The sequence below is a fragment of the Castor canadensis genome, chromosome 8 (genome assembly GCF_047511655.1).
Source record: "Castor canadensis chromosome 8, mCasCan1.hap1v2, whole genome shotgun sequence".
In the NCBI taxonomy this organism is placed as follows: Eukaryota; Metazoa; Chordata; class Mammalia; order Rodentia; family Castoridae; genus Castor; species Castor canadensis.
In genome coordinates this window covers 43952712-43979691 of record NC_133393.1, presented here as the reverse complement: position 1 = coordinate 43979691, position 26980 = coordinate 43952712, and the positions used below count along the sequence as shown (strand labels likewise).

Here is a 26980-nt window from a genome sequence, read left to right as displayed (position 1 = left end):
GTAAATTACTGAGTTTTACTAATGGAGGGTCTATATTAACTATGGCCTTAGACTTTTAAAGTTATTCACAATAGTTTTCATCTCTAATAAAAAATTCCATACAAGTATGGAATTCAACATAGCGTTTTTGGGAGATAAATTATTTTCTGTAGCAGTTGGAGAAGAAAGGAGAAAGGTAAAGGTACAATATAAGATGAGACAGAAAGGAGGCAGGGATGGAGGCGTTTGTCTGCCTGTGTTCAGAATGCAGTATGGGCTAATGCTCTTTTCTGTCTTAATACTTGAGCATCTAAGTGATTCACAAAAACAACCATATTAACTTTTGAGCTAATAATTATTTTGGTCTAATAGATAAACAACAGTTAACAAATTAAAGAAATAATAAATTCATAGAAAATAAGAATAAATATCTGTTATAATTTTACTCAAAGATCCAACTAAATGGAAATACTAAGGTCAGCTGTAAAACACCACCCCCAGGGGCTGTAGATTACTTAAAGGTTAGTGGCATGCTAGATTGAAGAATTCCAATCTTTTCAAAAGGAGGGACTTTTCACTTCTTACATGTTCATGACGACTGGGGGAGGAGAATGAGGTCACAGGATGGGCTTATGATGACGGAGACAACAGACTAATGGTCACATTCTTAAAACATCTGCTGTAGAGGAAGATAGTTACAGACTACAGGCACTCTACGGGAATTATAAAAAGTATCAAGTTTTAGATAAAACAATCAATGTGCATAGGCACACAACCCACACATGTAGCTATCCAATATAACATTTAACAGTTGACATACAATTCCTGTATGTGACCTTGACAGTCCGGAGGCAGGGAAATGAGACACTTACCATGTTTATGGATAAATGCCAGTCCTTGCAATATTTGATACATAATATTTCTGATGACTGACTCGGGGAATAATTTATTTCTGGAAGAAAGGAATAAATAAATAGGAAATTCTGATGAGCAACCAATACAAAGGATGTAGGTATTCCTCTTGCCTCTGTTGGCCTCAGGATACTGATTAATGGTGTAATTTACAGATTTATAGTGTTAGAGATTATCAACTTAAAACATGAAAAAAGAATTTTTTCATTTTGATGTTTTATGAAAACTCCACTCCAACACTGAATGAATCACATAAATATCCAACAGCTAAATCCTAAACCGTCCCAAGAAGAGCAAAGTAAACTGGAAACTATACCACTGTCAGACAAGCCAGGTGTGCACACCAGTGTTAGGTGGCCTGAAGAATGTCAGGATGCTTTGGTTCTGTATCATCCATCAGAAAGGCCCAAGAGAAACACAGAAGAGTCACAAATGAGAGCCACTTACGCATTGGCAACTACTGATAACTTTTCTAACCAGATTTTAAAGAAGCAAACAAAATAGATACAGTGAAGTTTTAAATTCCTTTTAAGATTTTTATTTTAAATTTATTTTTAACTGATACCTAAGCACATAAAGATTGTGCATATCAATGGAGCACCTTGCGATGTTCTGACACATGCATGCACTGTGCTTTGTATGAATCAGGTTGGACATACCTATCTCTCCAGACATACATTATGTCTTTGTGGTGAAAACATTAATAATTCCTTCTTGTAGCTTTTTGAGATACACAGCACATAGTGGACTTCTATAGTCACCTGCATGCCAGAGCTTCTTACTCCTACCTCAGTGCCCATCAATCAGCTTCTCCCCGTCTCTCCCCTCTCCACTTAATTTGTTTTTTTGGGGTACTGGGGATCAAACCCAGGGCCTTGGGCATGCTAGGCAAGCGTTCTACCCAGCCTTATTATTTTTTTTTTTTGTGGTGCTGGGGTTTGAACTCAGGACCTCATGCTTGCTAGGCAGGTTCTCTACCACTTAAGCCATTCCACCAGCCCTAGCTCTAATTTTAATAATATATTTTATTGAAATTTAATATGCACCATATTTCAACATGCAAACAATATAAGAAATTATTAATACATGCTTTTCAAACCAAGTTTTCAAAAACCTGGTATGTAATCTATTTTACATTTACGGCATAGTTTAACTTACACTTTTTGTGTATCTTTTATGGTAATGGGTGCTTGCTAGGCAAGGGCCCTACCACCTGAGTTATTCCTCCAGTCCTTTTGTTTTTATTTTGTTTTTGAGATAGGGTCTCACTAACGTTGCCCAGTGTGGCCTCAAACTTGCAATCTTCCTGTCCCTCCCTCCTGAGTAGCCAGGGTTGCAGGTATGCGTCACCATGCTCAGCACATTTGGACATCCAAGAGCTCAACAGCCACATCTAACTAGTGGCTATTGTAGGAGACAATGCAGCTTTAAATGACACCTATGAATGTCTACAGTAAGACCCTAATAAGGACTAAACTAAAGCTGCAGAATGCTAATCTCTGCCTGGCCACCAATTTAAGTGACCAATAACTAACTTAATTTTTTTGACTTTTGAGATTTGTCTAGGTTTAAAAGTTAAAATGAGGCTTTCCTTGGGGCTAGTAACACATTGTCTTACAGCTCACTTGTGCGCTCTATGATGAGTTTACTAGATTCTCTCCTGAAAGTCACTTCATGACTTTCTCTGTCCTTTTCTAGCTAACCTTTCACAAGGTGATTGAGAGGATAATGAAGACATTTCCCCAATTCTGCCCAACGCCAGCTGTATTACTGAAGATTACACTACAGAGTTTTATTTCTGAAAGTGTGTCAGTGTGCTTGTAAGAAATATTTCCCTGACTTTTAAAGAATTGCAACAGGAAAATGGTGGTTCTTTCTAATTGGTTCTGTAGTGTTCCTGCTGCTATTTGACAGAATAACAGAACTGGTTAACTAAATGCATCTCTTGAAGTGATGCCTTTATCTTTCATAAAGTATGACATATTGAAAGGATCCAAGGAATTCACACAAGAAATAACAGGAAAAAATTCAGTTTCATAAAACAGACCTACCTGTCTTTCATTAATTGATAGAGGTTTTCTTTCATATATTCAAATATAAAATAAAGATGGTCATTTTCTCTGATAACTTCTTTCAGTTTAATCACATTGGCATGATTAAGTTTCTTCAGAGACTGCAAAACAGCAAAACACTGAATTCTTTGTCAGTACTGGGTTTCAGCTCAGGGCCTGGCACGCGTAGGGCAAATTTGTGCCCCCCGCCTTCTTCTGCTTTTAGTTATTTTCCAGAAGTTGTGTGTTTCGTTTTTATTGTTTGCCTGGACTGTGGTCCTTCTACCTATGCCTTCCATGTAGGTGGGATTACAATGTAAACCACTGTGCCCAGCTTATTTGTTGAGATGGGGTCCCTTGAACTTCCACCTCCTGATCTCCTCCCCCTGAGTAATTGGGCTTATAGGTGTGTACCATCACACCTGGCTAAAGCATTAAATTCTGTTGTTGTTTTTTTCTCATCAGACAGATAATGTGACAAAATTTGAGGGAATTCATCACATTTATGAACCAAGAAAGGATCTAAGTATTAAATTCTTAAAGCAAATTACAGCTGGCAAAATCTCATTAATGGTAGGTATAATAATTACCTGAAGTAATTTTTTGTTGCTTCAATTCTTAACAATTATATTTTAATACCTCTATAATTTAAAGCTATTTTGGTACACCTATTTAAATAAATAGCAAATGTTTCAAGAGACGAGTACAAAAATAAACCAAGCCAACGATAGCTACCAAACATTTTAATCATTCACTTTTTTTCTTGGTCATAAAATCCATCTGTCTTTTTTTTTTTCTGGCTTAACCATGAAAATGTCTCTGAAAACTTATTCAAGTCAGTCAGATAGTTAAAATAAAAGGAAATTGTATGTAGCAATTTAAAAAATTGTCCTTCTTTTGATATGAGTTTAAAATGTCCTTCTAAATGAGAGAGAACCTTCAAATATGGTATTTTCTGTTCTTCACTAACATCAGAGCAAGAAAAATGAGAAGTCACTTTTGGAAGAAAAAGGGAAAACAAGCAGCACTGTCTCTAGAGGCCTCCCACACAGGGTGACCTCCAGAGCTGCTGTCTCAGGTAAGTCAGGTAAGTCAGGGCCCTGAACTCTTCTCATTTCTAAGACCTTACCTTAACTTCTCTCAAGTTCATACATTCATCCCAAGAATAGAATTTTCTCTTCATCCTGAAGTAGAAAAAGAACCGTTGGTGCTCATGGTTGACGATTCCAAGATACAAACAACAACACTGGTTTCTTTCTTTGTTACTGGTCTACTCTTGGCAGGGTGTGGCACCTCTCTTCCTCTTCCTTGACACATGACTCCCACTACACCTCAGCGCTGCTGGGTGAAGGCTCCTGCCCAGGTCGTGTTTGATAACACTCGGCTTTAACCCCTCTGGGTGAGTTCTTAACATTTTAAGTCAGTTTAATAATGCTTTTCTAAAAGGGCCATTCCACATTTCCTCTCTTTTTGGAACTTAAGATAAATATGAAACCCTATACTTCAGAAGGGAAGAGGGAAAGAATAACAAGTTTTGTTTTAAATTTAGTCAAGGATTTCATCTGGCAGCTTTTATATCATTACCTTAGCTGTAGATGAGAGGCCTGTACATTTAAATGATTCACAAATCAGCAAGAATTCAGACATGACTGAGCTTTACAAATAGTGCTCTCTCTCTCTCTCTATTTTGTCCTTTACTTCCCCTTTCCCATCCCAATGGTAATCTCCCATTACCATTAGAGATACATATACCAAAAGTGTGTTTTTTAAGTAATAAAGTAATTCCACTTTGTGTACAGTAGAGGTTGTGTTTTTCTATGAGTGGATTTTTAGTCATCACACAAAACAGGAGTTAAGGAAAGACAAGCCTCATGTGCTAAAAATGTTTCTTCAGGTATAGAAATTAGAAGGCTAGTCTATGAAAAATAAAAATCAAGTATGCTCTGTGCTTTCATTTAGTATTATAATCCCTACTGAGATGTTCTAAAAGATTCTCCAGAAGCTTGGAGCTACCTTACTAATGAGAATCGTTCTTTTTTTTTTAAATTCATTTATTCACATGTGCATACATTGTTTGGGTCATTTCTCCACCCTACCCCCCTCCTCCACCCTCTCTCCCCTCTCCCCCTCAGTTTCAGGCACGTCCTGTTCTGCCCTTATCACTGTCGTGTGATCCCAGTCCAACCACACTGCTGCATTTGCCCTTGATTTAAAGTCCGCATAGGAGGGAGAACATAGGGTTTTTGGTCTTCTGACTCAGCAGCCTCACAGGTCATTATCCACAGGTAAATTGCTATGCAAGGCCTGGCGGCCCAGCACTACAGCAAGACATGAGCTGTGGAGTCACCTCAGAGCCTCCCTGGGCCTCAGATTCCTAGCCATAAAGTGTCCACTACACAAGGAAAGCTTTCACAAGCTGGTAGTCCAGCGCTCAGTGAGTACGCATTTTATTTTTACCAGTTACCTGTGCTCAATCCTAAAACATGAAGGGCATCACTGCTGTTATTTGACAACATTCTTGGCAATCAGAATTAAGAATATACACTTGTAAAGAACAGTTTAATAAAATATCATCCCTACCCCAAACTGCGCATATAATCTACTTATTATTTATTTCCTTTTTTGTTGTGGTAGTGGATTTTGAACTTGGGGCTTCTCTCTTGCTAGGCAAGTGCTCTACAGAGATCATCCTACCTTGACCTCCCACATAGCTGGGATTATAGACATGCACCATCATGCCCAGCTTATTTTTCTAGCTTGCATTTGATAATTTTTTTTTTGGTCGGCATTGGGGTTTGAACCCCAGCTTATTTTTGAGATAGGGTTTTTCCACCCTAGACTAGCCTTGAATGATCTTCTTATCTCTGCTTCCTGTGGAGCCGTGATTATAATCCTATATTGCCAAGTGTGGCCCATAATCTGCTTATTCTTAAACAAATAATTGCAGAATTTAAAAAGTATCTAGTCATTTAGAAGCCGGATAAAAACATATACAACTTACTTTTCATAATTAAGTCATAATTGAAATGTAGATTCTACTTGTAAAGCTTGTGCTTTCTTCATCTATATTTACTAGATGCTTTCTTTCAAGCAATTACTACTTACTAGCAGTACTGCTCTAAGATGATGCATGCATCTACTACAAATACAGAAACATTCTTGCACAATAATTACCCAAAGACAACCCAGTTTCTAACAATAGCCATGAAAAGACATTTTCTTTTAGATTCCCTGCTGTGTTCTTTCTTGAATCATTCATCCAACGTCCACTGCGTGACAGAACAATGAACAGATCAGAGATGTCACTATGGTGTTTCCCATGTAAGGGAGGGCACAGCCATTAGTAAACAGAAGTAGAAAATAGGTATAGGAAATATGAGCTAGAACAGCATGGGGACCCTTAAGATTTAGTTATTGGCTAGTCCCTTTTAATAAGGTAATTATTTCAGCTGAGACCTCAGAGACAGGAGGTGCTAGCACGTGAAGACAGAAAACAATTTCAGGCAGAAGGAAAATGCTAGGAGGAGGAACTGGTAGGTAAGAGGACATAAAAGGCCACTTCAGGCCAACCCTCACTTCTTTAAGACCCTGAGCTCATTTTCAAAGTTACTCATGGAAAGAAAACAATGGTGCTATACCACAAGGTTGTTTCCTGCTGTACATCTCCCCGAAGCACCCCCATACCTACATGCTCTAGAGTATGACACACTTAGCTCTGTCTTTCCCTCCTCTCCCCAGATGTAAGCTCCTTCGGGACACTCCCATATGCCCAGATTTTTGGCACACGGTAGCTGCTCAATAAATATGCTAAATGACTGCATGAATTTCTACACCCAAAGCTGGGCTCACTGAGGACATGGGCTCCCACAGACAGAAAACCTCAGAAATGGAACTGCCTCTCAAGTCCTTAAAGGGCAGAGAGCTTAACAAACATTTATCTCAATAGGGTGAGGAAATCTTGCCACCATATTCTAGCATGAATGGTAAATTATAGCTTCTTAAAATTTGAAATGTGGTCCTGAGTCTTGGTATCATCACCATCATTATGATGGTGTCTACGATGTTGTCCAGGCTGACCTTAAACTCCTGGACTCAAGCACTCATCTCACCTCAGCCTCCTAAGCAGCTGGGACTACAGTTATGTACCACTGCACCTGGCTGTTGAGCTTTTTAAAAATAATGGTAGCAGTGTCTGGCATGCACAAGAATGTTGATTCAATTCCCCAGCACCACAAGAAAATGAACATGGCAACAATAAGAAAAGGTTTCTTAGCAGTGCTCTAAATTAACGCTCCCCCTGACCTTTTATTTTGCTGTTTATAGTGGTCTTCCAAATTCTAACCAATCACTTTCCAACATATCCTAGCTAGTTTTGACTGCATTTCTAGACTGCTCAAAGCTATTCTGACTGAATTAAGTACAGTCACTTGTAGCTTAACAACAGGATAACATTAGATGACTGCATCTTTAAGCAGTTTCAATGCCGTGAAACATTGTACCACACACTTACACAAATTTAGCTGGTAGGGCACTGGGCACTGCATTTATATGGTCCGTACTGTCCGTTGCTGATGGAGATGCTGTTGTAGGGTGCATAACTGCACCAATTTTCTTCCTTGTGTTCATAGTCTCAGATTATAACCACCCTGTCCGTCACCCATCATCTGTCAGGCCACACACATTTCTGCTAGCTATCCCCATGCTGTGCTAGCATTCAGCCTCTTCTCCATTTGTCTCTGACATTATCCTTAACCAAGCCTGCCTTGTGCCAGTAGCAGCCCCCACAACTATCCCCAACATGTGGCTCCTGGCTCTCCACTTAGAAACTTTTTAGAATGAAAAATACCCTCTAGATAATCACCTGTCCTTCCAGCAGACATGTTTACCACCCACTGTGAAGATTAAGCATAGGTAGCTTTTCTTCATCTGCTTTGCAGAATTATTCAGCATGGAGTTTATTTTATTTTTTGTAGGGAATATTTATGGTTTAAGTTGGGAGTATTGAAATTTATACCACCAAGCCTAAGACGATGGTCCCGACTGGGTGTTACAGTAAGTGAGTTGTTTTCATATATAGTTTCAATTATCATCTAGAAACTAATTCAGGTCAAGTATTCCTTATCCAAAGTGCCTGGGAAGAGAAGAGTTTTGTATTTGGAATTTTAGAATATTTGAATAACATGATGAGATATATTGGGATGAGAACCAAGTCTAAACACAAAATTCATTTAGATTTCATATATACCTTATACTCACAGTTTAAAGGTTATTTTATTTATTTTTAGCATGCCTGATGTTTTTTGTGGTACTGGGGTTTGAACTCAGAGCCTTTACCTTCAGCCACTCCACCAGCCCTATTTTTGTGATTTTTTTTTTTTTTGAGATAGGGTCTTGTGAACTATTTGCCCAGGATGGCTTTGAACCACAATCCTCCTGATCTCTGCCTCCTATGTAGCAAGGATTACAAGCATGAGCCACCAGTGCCTGGCTCTGTGCCTGCATTTTATCTGCAATCTCACATGGCTTCACATAGGGTCAGGTGTGGAATTTTCTCCTTATGTGTCATGTCGGCACTAGGCAAGTTTCAGATATGGAGCATGTGGATTTCAGATTGTTGCACTGGAGATGTTCAACCTACAATTCCAAATCACCAGACTAGACCTCTGTTTGGAGATTTAAATGCTATAGTCATTATGCCTAATCCTAAACTTGGCTTTCCCCCTCAGCCTATGACTTCCCTTTTCTGTAATGGTGAATGGCACTGCCACTGTCCTGTAAGCCAGGACCCCAGGAGTTGGTCTGGACTCTTGCCCACGCTTTGCTCCTTTTCCCCATGCCCACTTTCTGCAAAACCTGCCTCCTGAATGTCCTGTGTCCATTCGTGTCCATCCCCACTGCTGTGTTCCTAGACAAGGCCACTATCACCTCTAACACTGACCTTATAACTGGCCACCTGTGTCCAATCTTGACTGCTTTCTCTCTTTTAGAAAGGGATCTATCTAAGTTTGATCATATCATCTTTTCTGCTTAAAATGCTTCATGATGACATCTAGTCCTTAAGACATGCAAGCTCCTCTACCTGGCTTCCTGACTTCACCCTTCAGCTTCCTGTCTCCTATAGGCCCACTCACCATCTACACTCTAGCCATGCACATTCTCTCACCTACTAAGCTCCAGTCATGCTGTCACTCTCTCTTGCCTCCAAGTCTTCATAGACACTATTCTTACTAGCTGCAACATTCTTTCCCTTCCTCTTTTTAAAAATATTTTTCTCATTTGTGAAGTCTTGGTCTTTTTTTGTTGTTGTTTTGGTGGTGCTGGGATTTGAACTCAGAGCCTCACACTTGCTAGGTGGGTGCTCTACCACTTGAGCCATTGCACCAGCCCTGAAGTCTTGGTCTTCATGATACTTCTGCAGCATCAATTCTGTGCTCCCTGGGACCCAATATTCCTCCATCATAGGAATTAGCACACTTTATGTTATGGCTTGTGGAATTTGTTAGCTTTCATCATTAGAGTAATGTGTCTAATGTATGTGTGTTACCTTCACTTTGTCCTACTATTTTTTTTTTGGGAATTTAATTCAGGACTTCATGCTTACGAGGCAAGTACTCGACCAATTGAGCCATGTGCCCAGCCCTTTTTCTTTAGTTCATTTTTCAGATTGGGTCTTGTACTTTTGCCTGGGCTGGCCTCAGACTTTGATCCTCCTACCCCTATCTCCTGAGGAACTGGGATTACAGATGTATGCCACCATACCCAGCCCTTAATAAGGGTTTAATGATTATGTGCTGTGTGAAATTTTAAATTTTCTCAAGTCTTCCATAGGACCTCTCATTCATTTTTGCTCTGTTTTGCTTCATTTAGAACATTGGCATATAGTAGACACTTAATATAGACACTGTGAGCAGACACTGTGAGCTGACTATCCAAAAGCCTTCTTCTCTTCTTCTTTAGTGATAGAGCTCAGCTTTTATACAGGCAAACAAAATGTCCAGCTAAGCACTCAGTTTCCCAGCCTCCCTGGTAGTGAGGTAAGACAATGAGAAGTAACTAGAAGTCTCTGGATAGGGCTGTGGGAAAACGTTTGCTCCTCAGATTAAAAAAAAAGTGCAATAATTTTAACTGCTCTTCCTATTTCTTCTTGCTTGGAACTCATACTTAATGCCTGGAGCTGCAGCAGCACTTTTTTTTTTTTAAATAGAAAAGCCTATGTCTGTTAAAGCAGCATTGAGAGAAGGCACTGGCCTGGACTGCCTATTGCATGACTTAAAAATACAACAGCAGGCTGAGATACAATTCACATGTCATACAATTCAATCATTTAAAATACATAATTCAATGGTAGATTTGTACCACGATAAAAATAAGTCTCTAAATTACTTTGGGATAGACTTTTTATATTTCATTCTGCAAAAACATTCCTACATTATTGACGGTGCCTTCTCATCCCTCAATATATTTGACTTCTTATAGCATTGGGCATTCAACGCTCCCAGGACTTCACCTAGGTTGGTAAAAGTAAGGCCAATTCCCTACTTTATGAAAGGATCACTTAAATAAACACCATGTTTTTGCCATCTAAAAGGAGTAATGAACCTTTTGTCAAACAAAATTGAATGGTGATAACTTCCACACCACCACAAGACCCAACTCCACTTTTTTCATTCTTTTGCCCCCTGCCCCAGAAGCCACAGCTATCATGAATTTTTGTGTGTATCATCCCAGGCCTTAAAAATATTATTCCTTATTTTATTATTATTATTATTTTGTGGTGCTGGAGATTGGATGCAGGGCTTTGTTCATGCTAGGCAAGTGCTCTCCCACTTTAGCCATGCCCCAGTTCCTCTCCCCAAAATAAATAAATAAATAAATAATGATTGTGTATGAGTGTGTTGGGGTGGAGGGGACTGGGGTTTGAACTCAGAGCTTCCCACTCACAGAGCAGGCACTCTATCACTTGAGCGACAACTCCAGTCTATTTTGCTCCGATTATTTTGGAGATGGGTTCTCTCGAGTAATTTGCCTGGGTTGGCCTTGAACAGCAATCCTCTTGATCTCAACCTCCCAAGTAGCCAGGATTATAAGCATGAGCCACCAGTGTTCACCTTGCAAAAATATTTTTATAGACAAACGTATTTTTATGAAAAGTATTTCACACAGTCATTTTAATCCTGAGAGGCCTCTGAAGAAGTTAACCGTACTGACACCTTGAATTCAGGATTATTGTCTCCAGAACTGTGAAAAAATAAACATCTACCTTTTAAGCCACCCAGTCTGTGGTATAACCCTAGCAAACTCAAATAGTGGGAGTGGATTGTCAGGCCCCAGTCAAGCCTTCGCATGTCTGACCTTGGCTGATATCCAAGGGCTATCTCATGAGACCCCAAGCCAAATCTATCGAGTTCAGCCACTTCCAAATTCCTAACTTACAGAAACAGTGTGAACCAATAATGTCTGTTATTATTTTAATTACTAAGTTGTGGGGTATTTTGTTATGTAGCAATAGATAAATATAATAGATTAAAAAGAAATATATAATTCTATTTAACTGGTATGCTCAGGAAAATATTACATACCATTCAGAACTCAATTTGACCTTACGAATATCATCTTATTTTGAGGACTTTGTCTTAAATAAACAATAAGCTCTATCTACTCTGTACTCAACTTTAAATTTGAAAAATAAAATTCATCACTTTTAGTTTCAGTCTAAATGTTTTATGCATAAGGACAGCACCTAAATTTTTCAGTTTGTCATTGTATCTGTACAAAGCAGAAAATTAAATATATACAAGGACTGGCAGGATATTCCTCTTCAGTAATTTTCTTTTTTCCAGAATGGCATTCTTCTTTAGTCACATGAGCATGAGGTCTGAAGCAGACCTCTTTGTGCTTGTAAATATTCTCAAACAAGAAAAAAAACAAAGACTCAAGTGTCACAGGACAGCCACAGGTATGCCCACATACCTCTTGATAGCCACCAGCTCCCCAGATTCGTTGCTTTTCCCCATAAGCACGCTCCCGTATGTGCCGTCCCCCAACTGTCTCATGGTCGTGTATCGGTTCATCTTGCAAAAATAAGGCAGCAGAAGGTCTTGATTGAAATGACTTCCTTGTTGAATATAAATTTAAATACTACTTTATTTTTGTTCGTGTTTGCCCTCACTCTTGTTGCTATACTGGTGACAGGTTTGTCATATTAAATGGAGTGTCTTCTTCAAGATTATGCCAGTTCATGAGATCCAGTAGAAAGGAGTGTGGCAAAGAAACACTGCTTCCATTCTTATGAACACCCTGTAAAAGAAAGTGAAAATAAGATGAGTTTTCATCAGAGTCTCTGTAAAACATTTACTGACAGACTACAGCACAGAGAAAAGTTACGGATAATAATGAAAATGCCATTTGTCAGCAAGTTATCTGTGCTATGTGAAGCGCCACATACAGCAGACTGGTAACATTCACTAGCTGAACGCTTCACCTGCATTACGCAGTGATTGTTCAATACTGGTTTAATGATTCGTACGATTCTTTTTTATTGGCTGTATAGTCTATATTATTCCAAGTACAATCTTGGAAAATATGACTATACCCGTTATTTGAATCAACTTTTGCACCATATTTAATTTAGCATATTAAGTTTAAAACCATATTCTTTGTAAAAAAAAATTCAGCTGGGTGCCAGTGGCTTACTCCTTAATCCTCTCTACTCAAGAGGCAGAGGATCACAGTTAGAAGCCATCCAGGGGAAATAGCTCTCAACACCCTATCTCAAAAATACCCAACACAAAAAAGGGCTGGCGGAATGGCTCAAGTGGTAGAGGGCCTGTCTAGCAATCGTGAGGCCCTGAGTTCAAATCCCAATACCACAAAAAATTCCTAGTTGGATACAGCTTACTAATTAGGTCAGGTAAATTTAAAGCAAACTTATACATGAAGAGAATAGCATTATAAAAGAACCTCAGGGGTGGGTTCAATGGCTTGCTCCTATAATCCCACCTACTTGGGAGATGGAGATTGGGAGGATAGAGACTTGAGGCCAGCTGGGGCAAAAAGTTAGCAAAATCCCCATCTCAACAAGTAAGCCATGTGTGATATCCCATGTCTGTTATCCCAGCTATTCAAGAGGTCCTAGGTAGAAGTATCTCAGTCCAGGACAGTCAGGGGAAACAACACAAGACCCTACCTGAAAAATAACTAGAGCAAAAAAGGACTGAGAGTGTGACAAAGTTGTAGAGTACCTGCCTACCAAGAGCAAGGCCCTGAGTTCAAACACCAGTCCCACCAAAAAAAGGAGCTTCATATTCTATTTGAATAATACACTACTTTATTCTACATCAAACCAAGAAAAACTTAAGTACCAATTAGGAATTAGTATCACACTTGATTCACACAAAAGAATGAGAAATGTAGGACTGTTTACACACACATACATGTTTAGCAATATATGTGATTGTAATGGAGTTCGAGAGGCACAAGTGTAAAAATTTCAAAAGCTCCTTCTCATTGAACTATTAAAGAGTTTGGATTAGGAGAATGAAGACTGAGGTTTGAACTGTGGCCAGCTGCCAACACCCTGCATCATGGACAAAGCTTTAATTAAGGTTCTACTGAACCTTAATTTATATAACTGGGACAAGGATATTCCACATCTAAAACCCCATGAGACTATGAATATGAATCTTTGAAACACTCTGACCCTCCTTCTCCTTCTTCCTTCCTTTTCCTCCCATGTCTCTCTCTGTCTCTCTCTGTCTCTCTCTCTCTCTCTCTCTCTCTCTCTCACACACACACACACACACAGAGTAGTTTTGCACACTACCGCAAAAAAGACACCAACAGACGTGGATACACACTCTATTACAACTAAAAGGAGGGCAAAAACATCAACTACCCTAGTAATGCAAAAAGTAAAATAAAAAAATGAAAAAAAAACCCAATAAAGTAAAAAGCTTAGGTAAATTGCTTAAAATTTCTTTACTGTCCCAGTGACACCATGTGAGTGACCCATGTAAATGAGTGACCATGTCATCCCGTGGTAGTGTCTCTCAATGTTCCCAAGCTCTCCAATTGCCAATGGCAGGAGGGGTAAGTTTGGCATTCTTCCTCAAGACGCCAGCTCATTTACACTCTGGATACAGCACACCAAAATAGAACCCATCTGCCCATCTGTGTACAGCAAAAACCCCAGGAAGCTTTTAGGAAAGGAGCCCAACGATATGGGAGTGTGCAATCTTCCAGGTGTTCTCAATACAAGTTGCCAAAATAAAGCTGTTACATCTCTGAAAGTCATTAAACTCAAAACTTTCTTTTAATGGCAAATGCTTTCCTATAAATTGTTGCTTATTTTCATTGAAACTGATATGTACTTTTAAACAAAGAATTGGAAAAACATAGGATAATAAATTATATTATTTTTTGGTGGTTGTCATTGGTACTGGGGTTTGAACTCAGGGCTAGGCAAGTGTGCTCTACCACTTGAGTCATGCCCTCAGCCTTTAGATTGTATTTTTGTGCCCAGTTATTTTCAGTTCCTGCTAAACAGAATCATACATCACTGCCTTTGACTTGACTTGCCCAATGGGATAGAGTATGCTCATGTGTTTTATCCCCACTTGGTCATATGACTTGCTCTAGCCAATGCAATTAGAGCGGATGCAACACATGTCAGGTCTACTGATCCTAGGATTCCTGGTTGTTCCTTTGGTCAGGAATATGACACGTCCCAGAGCCAGCTGCTCTTCAGCCAGGTACTGGGATGAAGACTACATGCAATACAGGGGCAGTGCCACTGCCTACTGCAGCTATCAGGTGATAGGGGTGAGAAATTAAGCTTTGTGGTTGCATCATTTATTATGAAAGCAACTGTGAATGATAAGAATCAGGGATATAGTTGCCTTTTTCCCCTTTATGTGTAAAAACACCATATTACAGACATATATAATATATTCTTAACTGTAAAAAGATATTATATGTATGTAACATATAAGCTACTATTCCAGTAGTAGTCATAGATGCTTTCTTTCATGAAAACTGTTGTTTACTTATGATTCGTAACTAGGAAATGATAATAATATGAAAAATAAAAATAATGCCAATATAAGCAAGGCACTTTAGGCTCCCTGTTATTTCTAATTTTTCAATAACATTATGTTGCACATGATAATTTCCTGGAGGGTGCTCATGCAAGTCCCATAACAGTTCTGTAATGCAAACAGAGCAGTTGGAAAATCCAGAAATGTTAAGTGCCTTGCCCAAAGTCACAGTGGACGTTGACCCAAGAACTCAGTCAACACCAATTTTGCCAAAACTTTCCATTAACCTATACTCTAAATGCCTGTGTTCACACTACATTCGTATGCTGAAATCCTAGCTCCAAGGAGGTGGTATTGGGAGATGGGGCCTCTGGAAAGTGATTAAGTCATGAGTCCTCATGTGTGGGCCACTCCACCATGTAACAACACAGCAAGAAGACAGCTGTCCATCTGCAAACCAGCAAGTGGCCTTTATGATCTCAGACATCCCAGCCTCCAACTGTGAGAAATACACCTTGGTTTTATCTATGATCTTCTGTTACAGCAACCCGCACTGGCTGAATACCATGCCAGTGAGCCTTGGTTGACTTTGAGTCAGACGCTGATTGCACAGGAGAAGCTACAGGTGCTGACCAAGGCCAAGAAATATAAAACACAAAACCCCTGAGAGTAGATAACACATGGCTCTTAAACAGCATTACCATCAGATATGCTAATGCACACACAATCTTAAAAATATCCACTAATATGTATAGTAACATTTATATAGTTCTATTCTGAATTTTCTATTTAATAGAAATTAACAAGATCTGCAAATAGAGATAACAATGATTTGCTTATGATATTATTCAGCTTAGGCTATAGAGTTGTGGGTGGTTTTTTTGTTTGTTTGTTTTCTTTCAAAAACTTCTTTCCTAATATATAAGCTCTTTAATTTTTAATAAAAACTTTCATTTGGAAGTAATTTCAAGCCCACAAATGTTAGAAAAAAAGAACAATATGAACAGAACAAAGAACTTAAATTTGATTGTTATGAATGTTTTACCCCAGTCTATCATTTGAGCACTCTATGCACACTGTGTGCACACTACCTTTTTTTCTGAAAGGTTTAAGGTTAATTCATACACATGATGTCCTTTTACCCACTCTGAAGATGAATACAATACTTAAACGATCCATTTCTAGGTGGCGGAGTAGCTCAAGTGGTAGGGCACCTGACTAACAAGTGTGAAGCCAAGAGTTCAAATCCCAGTACTGTCACAAGAAAAAAAATGACCCATTCCTAGTCCAATTTTGGTGGTTGATTCAATCACAATGGTTACCGCATTGCCCCTCCAGGACAGACTCTCATCTTTGATCAGTTATCACATTTTATTGTCACATGGCTCTAGAGTTTTCAAGTACATAACCAGCTACAAAGCTAAAGTAGCACATAAAGTAGTGCCAGCCTTATGGCAGGGTGATTGTACTTGTTTTCATTATGATTTCAATGACAGAAATTTACCTTAAAGTGTTGCTTATTTGAAAAGTAAATTTGGAAAGTGAATTGCTTTATATCAGACCAGGTCCAGATTCCAACCAGGTGTTTTAAGAACGGATCTGTAAAGTGGATTGGTAAGAGGTTCTTTGGGCAGCACTCACCAAATTTAAAGCTTTCTCATTTGTATCCTCCCATCAGGATCAGCCATTATCTGATTGAGCAGGAAAGAATCACGATACAGACCTAACCTTCCTTATCTGAAATGCTTGGGACTAGAAGTGATTCAGACTTTTTTCTGAATTTTGGGATATTTAGATACACATAATGAGATATCTTGAAGATTGGACCAAGACTAAACATGAAATTCATTTATGTTTCATATATACCTTATATACATAACCTGAAGATGATTTTCTTTTCTTTCTTTTTTTTTTTGTGGTACTAGGGATTGAACCCAGAGCCTTGTGCATGCTAGGCAAACACTCAACCACCGAGCTACATCCCCAGTCCTTGAAGGTGATTTTATACAGTGGTTTAGCGTGCCTGCATTTTGACTCTGATTATCAAACGATCTCAGGTATAGAATGTCCTACTTGTACGTTATGTCAGCACTCAGAAAGTTTTGGATTTTGAAGTATTATGGATTTCATATTTTTGGATTATGGATGTGTAACCTGTATATATTAAGCAGTCAAAGAAGAGTGGTATTGACATACAAAATCTACTAAAATCCCCTGAACATTTAGTGAAACTCTTGGGCCAGATGAGTTTGGAATTCAGAAATTTTCATCTGCTAGCTGGGTGCAGTGGCTCATGCCTATAATCCCTGCTACTTGAGAGGTGGAGATTGGGAGTATTGCGGTTCCAGGCCAGCCTGGGCAAAAAGTTTGTGGACATGATGGTGTGTGCCTGTCATCCCAGTTAGATGGAAGAATAGGAGGATCACAGTTCAGGTCAGCACTGGCATAAACTTGAGACCCTACTGGCAACCACAAGGCCCTGAGTTCAAACCCCTGTACCACCAAAAAAAAAAAAAAAAAAAAAGAGAGAAAAAGAAATCTTCATATTTTGAAAAAGCAATGTGGTAGGTATACCAAATGTTACATACCCCCTCCAAGTAGCATCTTAATGTACCTGCAGAACAATGTAGAAAAAGTATACTAAGTAGAATAGAAGAATTAAATGGCTTCATGCCATTTAGGTCCTATTTTGTTGCAAATGAATTTATATGTTTTTTTTAGTGTTAGGGATTGAATCCAGGGCCTTGCTCATGCTAGGTAAAGTGCTCTATTACTGAGCTACATCCCCAGTTCAAAATTTTATTTTTAAAATTTCATTTTTCAGAGTTTTGTGGACTATAGATCTGAATACATTAGAAGGACACAGGCAGGCACATACTTAGTGTCTACCACAGCACAATGGTCAATAGTTTTCTCCCATTGTTCTATTTCAGTTCGGTATTTCCAGGAACAGATTTTCAATACATATCTATTCCATTCTTACTTTGCTCTTAGAAATCTCTTATTCTATTATAAGATTTCATGATTACTTGCGGATTGGTTACTAACAAAATGTACTCCACAGTGTTGGCCTAGAGGCATGACTTCAGCAATGGTGCGCCTGCCTAGCAAGTATGAAATCTTGAGTTCAAACTCCAGTAATGCCAAAAAAAAAAAAAAGGAAAGAAAAAGAAACTGTTTAACACACCTTTTATAAATTCAGCATTTCATTCCAATATTATCTTTTTTCTCACTGTAGCACTTTCATCTCCATGAAATAAAATATAGAAATTATTTTTCTATTATATGCAAGAATTTAGGTTCAACAAGGATGTACTGTCAAAGTGCCTAAGCTTCTAGAAGCAGGCTTTTTAGAAAGATACAGGAATGGGCAGAGAACTACATTGAAACCACTGCTTCCTCTTTTCAGGAACAAATTTCACAGGAACTTTGGAAGAATCCTGTGGGGCCTTAAACAACAGGAGTGTGTATCAAACTGACACTCTCTTACCACATAGATAATAATCCCTTCAACGGCATATGGAAGATGATTTAGGATATGCTAACTCCATGGCCAGATCACACCAGTAGATTCCATTTCTATTTAGGATTTTTTTTCATCTTCCTTAGCTTAATCCTAAAGTAAAGGTCTTAACAAATACCAGCAAATGGTTTTCTATTTTGACTGAAAAAAAAAAACAACCAGTTTTTGTAAGAGGTCTTTATGTTCTACATAGACACTGACTTAAATATAAGGAAAGGCAGCACCTTTGTTATATGGTTCCTAAACAAAACACGTTTGTTTTTCTTAATTCCTCTTTATTTGTATAAGTAAACATCATTTTGAAGGGTCTTTTGTAATGTCTGCTTTGAACTGTGTGATACGATTTAACAATAGAACTACCCTTTAGAGTTAATTAATCAGAATTTTGCGATTACAATCAGCAAGAGATTGCTACTCATCCTTTTGCAGCTCTCTTAGTTAAGGTGACGTCCGCCTGTCCCTCTGGAGACAATGTACATTCTCTAGGTTTACTGACGCTTTCTGGTTTAGTAATGATGTAGGGAATATATCGGTGCAAAAGGCTATCATGTTTGTCATGTCAGTAAGAATGTAAAATAAAACCACAGAAGGATTAGCCTAACTGTCTCTGACGGATCAGAGGATCAATATGGAGTTAGTTTAATACTTGCATTAGGCTTGAAGCTGTTTGGTGCTTTAATGCAATCTCCAACTTACAAACAACTCAGTCCTATGAAACTGTGCCAGCTTTTATAATCATTGAAGCAGCTAAAGGAACCACTCCCTTTGCTCTGAAGCCACTCAGCCTCAGACCTACAACTCAACCTTAGATTCCTAACCAAACTCCCCTCTCTGAAACACCCACATACTGCTGGCCAGCCAGCAAGAGCAAATGGTACTATGCACAGCCAGTACCTAGGGCTACATCTGGGTCATCCAGACTCTTGGAAAGATGCTGTGAAAAAAAACCTCCAGAAACAGGCAAGGGAAAGAAAGTATGAGACATTAGAACTTGGCAGGTAAGGAAGGAGTCTACTGGAGATCTCCGCATAAAAATAATTTAATTCAGAAATGCATAATGTAGTAGCATTACCTTTTCTTTTAAGCAAATTATTTCATGCTAATGCCTAATGGAGGACAAACACTGAGGATGTGAAAGACAGAAAGTCACAGAGACAATTCTGAAAAAGAACATACTGCAGGAGAAAGGAATGGAAGAGGAAACATGGTTGGGAGCGGGGATGTCATTCCAGAGGTGGAAACTGAACACAGAGATAGGAGGGGGCCAGAAACAATCAGCAAAATTAACCCAACAACCCGACAAAGCAGAATCAGTTGCATCTCTCTTCTACTACAGAGACTGTCAGTCGCCACCATCACTACTACCTTGAAGTGGAGGGTTCTAGCCCTATAGAACTACTGATACAACAGATCACTCAGTCACCTATGATTTGTTGCACTGGCTTGGAAGCCCAACTATTTCTGAAGAGGCTATTCTGGAAACTTCATTTAAGCCAAACAACAGCCTTCCAAATAAGCACTGGAAAGACAAATTTTATTTCAGTGGAGGATGGCTGTAGGAGAGGGTTTACTTACATTTAGGGAAGAATCAACAAGGAACACAGCCATTCCCCAGCTTCTTTCTGTTTGAGGGGCAGGGTGGTGAAGACTATAGACATGACATAGATTTTAAAAGGTCAGATCTGTGACCCAGTGAGAGCTGTCCAGTTAAAGCCCTACCCAGCCTTAAAGTAAAACAAATTCACATATGATGCTCTCACACAAAACTTTAGAAAGGACTCTTGATCTATGTTAATTACAAGAAACATAGCCCTTGTGAGTGAGAAGCGGATTATTTCAGCTGTCCTGTCTAGCCCCTGAAAATATAGGAACAATGGCCTAAAGTATAGTGACATAGACATACAGTTTTTGAAAATACAATGGAGGGGGTGACCTTGTTCAAAGTACACTGTACAGATCTAATCACAATAAACCCCTTCATATTACCAATGTATGCTAATCAAAAAATAAAAGTTAATAGTCCCATGTACCTGATTGCACATAAACAACTACAGTGTAGCACAGTAAGGTTCTAAGCTGACTTTTAATCAAAAAGCAGTGTAAGAAACTTAGAATAACATGGACTGCCTATGGCTCTCCAATTCACACACAATGATACTTCTCTACAAGTTACATCTATTCTTTGCTGACCATTCTTCAAAATAGGTATGTATTAACACAGTTTATTATGTACATGACTATATAGGAGATATGTATGCAGCAAAACTCAAGTAAATGCAGTGTAACTACAGTCCTCAATTACTTTAACAGAACTGTCAGGAACTCAGAATTTTTTACAATCAAGCTACAATATTTATTGACTTTCCTAAGGGTTAAACAAATATATGCCAATTTAAAGAAAAAGGCATTTAGTCTGATAGAACTTCATACTCATAAGTTACCTCTCAGTTCCAAATTTCTTTTTTTTCTCTGAGTGCACAATTACTGTAAACTTGGCTTTATTCTCCACAGCTTCAGCCAGCTAACAAAGGATTTAGATAGGATTAAAGATGATTAGCATGGAGGGCAAATGGAGGGTAAAATTTGTGTCTGCCAATCACAGAGCAATAAGGATTGGATGTGTCTTAGTAGAACACACTCATGTTACTCCAAGTCTGGCATTAATTACTACTTGTTAAAAAAGCAAAACAGACCAAAAAAAAAAAAGAAAATATTTCAAACTAAACTAACAAGTGACATGTTTGCAGAAATGCAAAGGGCTTACTATAATGGGAAAACAAAGACAGTGTCTTAAAAAATAAAAGCACAATGCTCTGTGCTAACATTCACCAACTATTTAAAAACTCAAATCAAGAAACGCACAGCAATGAAGAGATCAAACCTCCTGTTCAAGGCCTCCTTCGAGGAAAATTTCTCCCTCCCCCATCACTGCCCAAAGGCTGGAAGTAACTTCTGTTCCCATACAGTTTTGACTCAATGTCTTTTTTTTCCGATTAAAATAAGTCTGATAACTTTCGGTTCCCTCTGTAAAAATTTCCTTGTTATGAACAAATGAACGATGCCTGTTTATTTTAAAAGATTATCTAAACACAAGGACACAAATCTCTTTCCTTGAGGACTGGTTTTACTGCTTCGAACACCCAGGTCCACTTGTCCCTAAATTAAAATGCCTTAACTGCAGCAAAGGGACAGCGTGTCACACACACTCCTATCCTTCAGGACAAACCAGGGCTTTACTTAAGAGGCTCCAGGAGCCGGGGTCTTCTCGGGGCCCCTCCGCCCCCCTCCGCTTTCACCTACAGGTCACTTGGATACATGCACATGGGCCGAAGTTGGACCCATATCTTCTCTCTCTTTTCGCATTTGGTACCTGGTTCTGAACTCCATTCCGCTTCCTCCCTCTCTCCTGCCCCATCCCACCCCTTAACTCTAAAAGTACTTTCCCCGCCACCCCAAGGCTGCAGAGACGAAGGAGGGGCAGAGTGCGGAGCCCCAGGGACAGGTTCGGGGTCGTGGTCTCTCACGCGGATGGACGACGCCCGCCGTGGTCGAGGGGCGTCGGCGAGCACCGACCGCCTTCCGTCCGCCGAGGCCGACGGCTCCCACCCACTCCCACCTCCAAGACCCTCGTCCCGCGCGCCCTGCCCCTACCGGCGTCCGGGTCCCGTCTCTCGGCGGAGTGGCCCTGGTAGGACTGGGCACCGAGGGGACATGCCGGGCCGGCCTCGGAGGACAGCTCGGGCGGGGTCGGACACTGGGTGGCGGCCCCGCAGCCCGCTCGGGATTACCTGCCGGCGCCGGCGGCTTACCTTGTTCGCCCCCTTGTGAAGCTCCGGCGTCTTGTGTGTTTCATCTCCTAGGAAACGGCCGCGGCGCGCCGACGGCGCGCAGCACGCCTATCACGCCCCGCCCATGGGGGCGTGATCAAGTGACGCTAAACCCCGCCCCCAGCCGCGCAAGCTCCGCCCCAGTCGCGTAAGCGTAAGCGAGGGGCGGGACTCCTGGGGCTGTTGCTGAGCTACAGATTTTTGGGGTTTAGATTTGAGGCTTGGGAGAGTCTTGATTACCTTTTCAGTCATTTATTTTTGAGAAGTTGGTTTGCCCCTTGCTTTGTTTTGGTTTTGCTCTGATTCATTGTACAAAGTTTTGATTCGTTCAATCTAGTTCCTAGACCGGACAGGGTAAGAAAAGGCCATATGTGTGCCTCCTAGTTGTGCTTTCCTTACTTGAAGATGCCTGGGAAAAACTGCTCTTGTATTGGTCAGTTCCTGAGGTACATCTTATCTCCTAGGCTGCACTTCTAAGTTTGTTTTCATTTATTCATTCAGAGAACGTGTGCACAGGGTCGCACAATGGTAATTCCAAGATGAATGAATGTGTGAACAAATGAGTAATTCGTCTAGCGTCATGTGAGGAAGGCACACTTGTGTTACAAAGTTCAAATGGGTTGGCAAGAAGGACCTATGCATCTGAAACAGGAGAGACGAGGCAGTGGCATGTTGGTGTGGTAATTATCTGTTAGGCACCAGGCTGAGGGCATGGCACTTGGCACTTACGGTTTGCCAGAGGTAATTTGGGTTTGGGTTGTCGAGGATGAAGTCATGGATATGAGTGAGATGAACTGCAAGAAGAAAAGAAGGCTGGGATCCTAAAAAACCACGTCTGTGAAAAAGTAGGAGCAGAAAAGTGGAGGGGAGGAAGGGAAAGATTGAAAAAGATAAGTCAGAGAAGTAGATATCCCTGAGAAACAGGGTATTTCAGACTGAGGAAAAATAGATTTTCAGAAACAAAAGAGATAAAGAAATGAAAACAAAACAGGATGGATGGCAGATTAGATGACCTGAAAAGCCCTCCTGCTTCAAAATCAACCAGATCATCAGACACATAATTTTTTATCGCATTGTCATAATATGAAACAACAATGCTCCAAGCACTCCCAGCCCCTTCTAAAAGGTGCCTGATACCTAAGCAGGAGCAGTAAACACATGTAAATGGCAAAGCTGCCCAAAGGCAAATCCAACAGCACAGCAACCAGCAAACTAAGGCTTCATCAAAGGCCGGGGCTGAATTGAACCAGAGACTAGAAAATTAACCAGGGGACCTACCGACAGTCTAAGTGGTCCCAGAAACAAACAGCTCAACTCTGAAGAATGCACTCTCAATTTAGGCCTAAGTTTTCCACAAAATATAAGCCCATGACCAGATGAGGAATGAACCCCTTGAGTGATAATCAGCAGAAAAAGCACAATTCAGTTAGATCTTCAAGGATTTCAGAGATAAGAAATATCAACCAGAAGATAAAATAGCTGTGAATGAAATGCATACAGAAATAAAATATAGAGTAATAAAAATGAACAGAAGTTGACCAGGAGTATTAAAAAAAGAAACTATTAAGAATGAACACCACAAGCTACACATGGTAGCATTTGCCTATGGTCCCAGCTACTCAGGAGGCTGAAGTAGAAGGCACTAAAACTGTAGGATACTAAAATAAAACAGATTTAAATAGAAAAAAAGAAAGATGACCTACAAAGGAATAGCAATTAGACTGACAGCCAACTTCTTTCCCAATAGTAAAAATGGCAGCCAAAAGATGAAATAAAAATTTCAAGTGAAAGCAGCGAAAAATTTCCCTTAAATTTCTAAAACTACTCAAATTGCACTTAAGAAAATGATTTTTTAAGAGCCAGGGAAAATAGAAACATTTTCAGATTTAAAAAAAAAATTGTGGTATTAGTACCACCAATAGGCCTACTGTAAAGGAACTGCAAAGGGCTATACTTCAAGATGAAGGAAAATATAATCCTAGGAGGAAAGGTGTGGGGAGAGAAGTATGAGAAGCCTATGAGGACATAAGCACAGTTGTACTCATTATTCTGCAGGTTGAGTCATCACAGCCCCAGTTGCAGAAGAGGGCAAGAGTAGATGCAGAGCAGCTGCTTTTTCTAAGATGTTTATGTCAAATAATCTGTAGGCTGAGATTTGGCACAGCCCCAGCTGCAGAAGAGAATGAGAAGGCAAGATGCAGCTCAGCTGCTATTCCTAAGTTGTTTACATTCAGAGTGGAGTAGGAGTGCAGGTTTCTCTTGTTACAATGTCACATTCCTCCCAAAGAACTGTTGCTCCACCTTCTTGTTTACCACTGGATATAAAAGACTTGCTGAAGGAGGATGAAGGGGGTTTTTGGCTGAAGGGAAATTGCTGGAGGGAGGATTGCTAAAGAGGTTTTTTGGCTAAAGGGAAATTGCTGGAGGGAGATTGCCGAAGGGGGAAAATGAATTGGTGAAGGGAGGATTGCTGAAGGGAAAAGAATTGCTGAAGGATAATTGCTAAAGGGGAATTGCTAAAGAAGGGTTGATAGAATTGGTTGGCATCTTAGAAGGGACTGCCTCTGAATGATGTGGCTGCTGTTGTTTGTCTGCAAGTCTGAGGGCCGAGACTTTAAGAACACCAAAGAGAGAACATGGGACAGTACAAGTCTGCACCGAGAACTTTATACATAAGGACTTAGAAAAGCTAAGCTAAAGAAAAGCTAAGCTAAAGAAAAGCTAAAGAGAACATGGGACAATGCAAGTCTAAGGAACGAGACTTTAAGAGTTATGCTAATGCAGTTTTTAGACAAAGACTTTGAGATATGCTAAAGAAAAGCTAAGAGAAAACATGAGACAGAGTGAGTCTAAGGAACGGGACTTTAAAGAATAGAAAAGAAGACTTTAGAAGCAAGGTTTTAAAGAATTGTAAAGGAGTAAGGTCGTAAAGACTAGAAAAGAGAATAATAGAGAAAAGAAGCAAAGCAAAAGAGGAGTTATTAGAGAAAAGAAGCAATGAGGCTGTTGTGCATCTCCATCTCAGTGCCCAGCACACCTGGCCCCAGCTTTATGCATGTTTGTCTATCATTTGTCCTTTCTGCATCTCCCATGGCTCCCAGTTAGGCCAGTTAGGTTCAGTAGTGACAGGAGCAAGAGAAAGCTCACTCCAGAAAAGTGATATAATAATAGGCAAATGGTGGTGTTAAAAATATGAACTAAAATATTAGCTGACAGCCGGCAGAGTGGCTCAAGTGATAGAACAGTTGCCTAGCAAATATAAGGCCCTGAGTTCAAACCTCAGTACCACACACACACACACACACACACACAAAACTGTTAGATGACATTATCATGTAAGTTGGAGGGTTAATTAGAATGGATTAAAGTCCTTGTGGTGTTTAGTGTCTTCAGGTGTTGGGTGTGAATGATAAATTTCAGGACTACCTTGGATTTTCTGTGTCCCAGATCCGGAATCAGCCATTTCTCTAATAGGTCTTGTTTCCTTTAAATAAATAATGGCGTAAAAATAGTACCTGGGTTTTAATGTGTTCATTGCTACTGTGGTGTTACTAGTTCTAGAGGCTGCCAGTGGACACAGCTAGGGAGTTTTTTTCTCTTTTTGGCAGTACTGGAGTTTGAACTCAAGGCTTTGTGCTTTGTGAAGCAAACTCTCTACCACTTGAGCCATGTCTCCACTGAGGAAATATTTTTAGTTAATCAGATGTTCATCTTGCTACCTCCAAGTCAAAGTTGACAATTCTTTCACTCTTCATCTCCCTTCTCCCAAATGACAACCCTGGTTTTCAAAAGCATAGCTATTGAATCAATATTACAATATTAATTCTACCACATCATCAAATGGTATTGGAATTGTACAGCAACTCACTAAAGATAGACACAAAGTCTTCACAATAAATCTACTAGGTAAAGTTCAGGATTTCTTTGCAGTTTCATTTGTCGTTAGACTATATCCCACTGAATGTGTCCTGTCAAAGCACTGTTTTCAAAAGTTATTTCCATTTATTTTTGGTTTGGGTCTATATAACTAAGATTATGTATGTTTGTACTCAATTTTAACATCCTCTCCTCATCATGTGGTAGATGAACACGTGTCTTTTTCTGGCTTATTTAGCTTAACATGATGACCTCTAGACTTCTGTCCATTTTCCTGCAAATGACACAATTTCATTCTTCTTTATATCTGAACAATACTCCATTCTGTACATATACTACATTTTCTTTATCTATTCATGGGTTGATGGGCACCTAGGCTGATTCCATACTATTGTGAGTAGTGTTGCAATAAACACAGATGTGTGGGGATCTGTATTGCATGTTGACTTACATTCTCCATACTGATTTCCATAGTGGTTGCACTAATTTACATTCCCATCCTGTGTATAAGGATCCCTTTTTCTTGCACCCTTGCCAGCATTTGTTGTTTTCTTGATGATAGCTGTTCTGACTGGAGTGAGAGGGAATCTCAGTATTCTTTTGATCTACATTTTCTTCATGGCTAGAGATGTTGAACATTTCTTTCTTTTTTTTTTATAATGTGACAATTTTATTTTATTTTATTTTTTTAATTTTTATTTTACTCATATGTGCATACAATGCTTGGGTCATTTCTTCCCCCTTCCTCCCACCCCCTCCCTTACCCCTCCTCTGCTC

At 39.6% G+C, this 26980-nt stretch overlaps 1 protein-coding gene across 2 annotated transcripts in view; it reads right to left on the bottom strand.

Annotated features, from left to right (window-relative positions):
- The window catches only part of Mak (male germ cell associated kinase), a 63529-nt gene extending 41118 nt beyond the window's left edge, over positions 1–22411 (bottom strand). For both annotated transcript variants that reach the window (XM_074082906.1, XM_074082908.1), the window contains exons 1-5: positions 22310–22411; positions 11913–12239; positions 4072–4126; positions 2943–3064; positions 852–931 (exon numbers count right to left, since the gene is read on the bottom strand). In XM_074082906.1, the coding sequence (XP_073939007.1) occupies positions 852–931; positions 2943–3064; positions 4072–4126; positions 11913–12013 (358 nt within the window). In that variant the 5' untranslated portion in view covers positions 12014–12239; positions 22310–22411. The remainder of the gene's footprint in view (positions 1–851; positions 932–2942; positions 3065–4071; positions 4127–11912; positions 12240–22309) is intronic.
- Between the last annotated feature and the right edge of the window lie 4569 nt (positions 22412–26980).